General features: G+C 34.4%; 1 protein-coding gene across 1 annotated transcript in view; it reads right to left on the bottom strand.

The window, feature by feature from the left end:
* The window catches only part of LOC117101635 (low molecular weight phosphotyrosine protein phosphatase-like), a 4,196-nt gene extending 3,145 nt beyond the window's left edge, over positions 1 to 1,051 (bottom strand). The window contains exon 1 of the mRNA XM_033241642.1: positions 895 to 1,051. Within this exon, the coding sequence (XP_033097533.1) occupies positions 895 to 1,030 (136 nt within the window). The 5' untranslated portion in view covers positions 1,031 to 1,051. The remainder of the gene's footprint in view (positions 1 to 894) is intronic.
* Between the last annotated feature and the right edge of the window lie 2,196 nt (positions 1,052 to 3,247).

The raw sequence follows: 3,247 nt of genomic DNA, 5'->3' as shown, positions 1-3,247 counted from the left end.
TGCCTAGGCTAGCCCAATATCTCTACCTAGGCTAGGCCTAGGCCGTCGCCTACTCTGGGCGTCAGGCGGCAAACCTCGAGTTCACTTCACTAGAGCGCGTTTGTCATGCATACAATTGCCGTATTCGATTGGGACTATACGTTGAGTACAAAACGCAACGATAAATTCCGAGCGTTAACTTCGTTGAGCAGAGCACGAAATTCCCAATCGAATACGGCCGATGATTTCCGATGAATTCTGGAATTTCCCGTTATACTGGCCCTCTATGTCAGATTGTATGGAATAGTTTCATGTGAAGACGTCTGAGACGTAACATCGGAACATTCCGATTGTATACAGTAACAATGATTTCTAAATTTTATATGTTGAACAAAACTAGACGGGAAATGTCAACAAGTATGTAGAATGGCGGCCTTTTTGAAAAATAAAAAATAAAAAATAAAAAAGGCCGCTTCCTCAATTAAAAAAAAAAGCCGGACGTGAAACATGTTTTTTTTTTTACTTGGCCTAATCTTGAATGCAGAAATGCACTCTTCACAGACCTCAATCAACAATATGATTTTTTTTCTTCCTAAATCAATCATATTATGTGGTCGTATAATGATCTAGAGAGTAGAACGGAAGTAAGGCAAAGTCAAGCAGTTTCTGAAAAAATTATTTTGTCTAGGCTGTACACCTATCATACCTACTAGGGACTCGTATCAGTTTCTAGGCACCTAACACACATTCTTCCTTCCTAAAGCCAAAGGGTAGGCCGATGGCCTAGCTAGGCGTTAGTATAGTAGCATTGCTAGGGAGGGCCATACATACGTTGGTTTAAAGGAAATTAGTCGAAAGAAACTCATTATTTTACACTATTTATGCAATTGGCATACACGTTTATTATTTACTTACCGAGACAAACAAATAATGCAGATTTATTATTAGACCCTGCCATTCTCTCAATTTTAAGATCACACTCCTCTCTCTCCAGTGCAAACAAACGACCGTGCTGCCCGTGCTCGACCGTGCTCACAAAGAGTTGCGACATTGAGAATTTAGTGGTTATTTTGTGTCAAACGCGATGCGCGTTCTGTGTCTAACGTGATATGCGTTCCTGTGTATAATATTGTATAATACAGTTAGCTGCCTCCTGTATAGTTAATTAAATTAATTCCATTTAATCTTTTTAGCAGTTGGATTTCATGTAACTATATTTATAGATTATTTTTTATGATTTCACTACTTAATATCCAATTTCATATTATAAATACTGTAATAATTTACTATTTTTAAGCAGTTCTTTAATCGCCGCCGATAGACCGAAGAGCCCTCGATGGCAAGCATTCTTCAATTAGGCAATCCTGCCATATAGACCCTTAAGTAGCTCCTGTTATTTTTGCAAATAAATGATATGTGACGATCAGAAAAAATTAATTAAATATGTATATCAAAATGTAATTAAAATCCGTATATAGGGTATATACCAGGCACCCTAGGAGGAAATTTCTTTGTTTTTATATAATGTTGTAGAACTATTTTTTCTAAGACATAAAAAAGCAAATTAGTTAGTGAGATACAAATTTTTTAATATTTTAAAGCTGTAAGGAAAAGGTCCGTGCCTCCCTCTTTCCCACATTTTTAAATAATCAAAAATCTGTATCTTATCAGCCGCTTTCGAGTGTTTTTTTGTGTCTTAGAAAAATCAGTTCTACAACACTACAAAAATAATTTTCCTCTGAAGCATAGCTTTAAATTTGAATATAATTTTCTTTTTTCTCCATTTCTTTTTAATAATAATAATAATAATAATAATAATAATAATAATAATAATAATAGTAATAATAATAATAATAAATAAATAAATAAATAAATACCTGTAAGTAAAAACTAGGCTGTGTTCGAGCTTTCTTAACGTGACATAGTGATACCTACTGGCACGGACTTCTGTGAGACAATTGATAATAAAGCAGGGGCGGATCTGGGTTCAATTTTCATTGGGGGCGGGGGGTCAGAATGTTTCCAAACCCACAAAATGAAGGGGGTGTCCGGGAAAATTTTGATTCCTAGATGGCGGGAAATGAGTTTTCCTGACTTCCGCGGTGTCTTTTAATACGTTTGCTTTTAATTCCTTCAAAATTCAACGTTTTCCCCTCTTGAAAACGGTTAGGTAAATTTTCTCATTCTTATTCCAGTAAATAGGCATGGAATGTCAAAATTTCAAAACAAATCTGTATCTGGGCTATTGACAACAATGCGACTTTTTGACTTTGCTGCACACACACTGTGCAGTATCATCCTTGTGTCAGCTTCCTCATGATTGCAAAATAGATTTGGCACAGGAGCACCTCTACTGCAACGTCGTTAACATGACATTCATTGCAATGCGCCACGAAAACATGGACATCAGAAAGAATCTCCCTTTTACACATTCTCCATCTTACAAAAAATAAGTTGACAAGTCATCGTAATCATCATCATCATCATCGTTGTTAAAAACATGAACCTTTAATATTGTTACTATATAATATATATTTATATGTATTATATTATTATTGTATAGGCCGAATATTTTTTAAGAACATATACCATTTTTTGCATAAAATTACATCTATTACCACCCTTTTTATTATCAATATAATAATAATAATAATGGATTTAGGATTTCTCTTGAGTGTCAAAGATCATTTTGTTTGCAGCTCCACCCTAATTACTGATTTTTCATTAAAAAAAATTCAATCAGTAAGATTCCCAGGTAAAAATAGCATGTTAAATTTAACATAATACTAGAACGAACAACACCATACATTAGACAGCACCATTAGGAATGTATACACATTCTCAGCCCCTGAAGGACCTGCATTTAAGTTGTCACATATATGCTGTAGTGATAGTATAGCAGAGTTCAAAACAAATTGTTAAAAACCAACAGAAAAATAACAAACCTTTTTGACGTCATGGTTGTTGATATAAATGTCTAAATATAGAAGTTTAGAACTATCGAGCAATTAATAGAGCCGTCTCTTAAGCATTTAATCTCTTGACTCATTGTCATTGAAAGCCTCCATACGGCGGGTAGCTTGCAGTTGGCTGCGTCATCGAGTTTAGATTAACATTTAACTTTGCCAAAACACGTTGACGGAGTAACGATTTAATAAATATATTTAAAATGAATTCTAATTTTTCCACAGGCTTAAACGCGATTTCATACGTCAGTTTCAATTTTGGAATTACATCATAATCGCCGTGATCCAATTATATATATATA

Source organism: Anneissia japonica, unplaced genomic scaffold (assembly GCF_011630105.1).
Source record: "Anneissia japonica isolate Jap-2015-1 unplaced genomic scaffold, ASM1163010v1 scaffold1696_len571195_cov180, whole genome shotgun sequence".
Classification (NCBI taxonomy): Eukaryota; Metazoa; Echinodermata; class Crinoidea; order Comatulida; family Comatulidae; genus Anneissia; species Anneissia japonica.
This window is presented reverse-complemented; position numbering and strand designations above follow the sequence as displayed.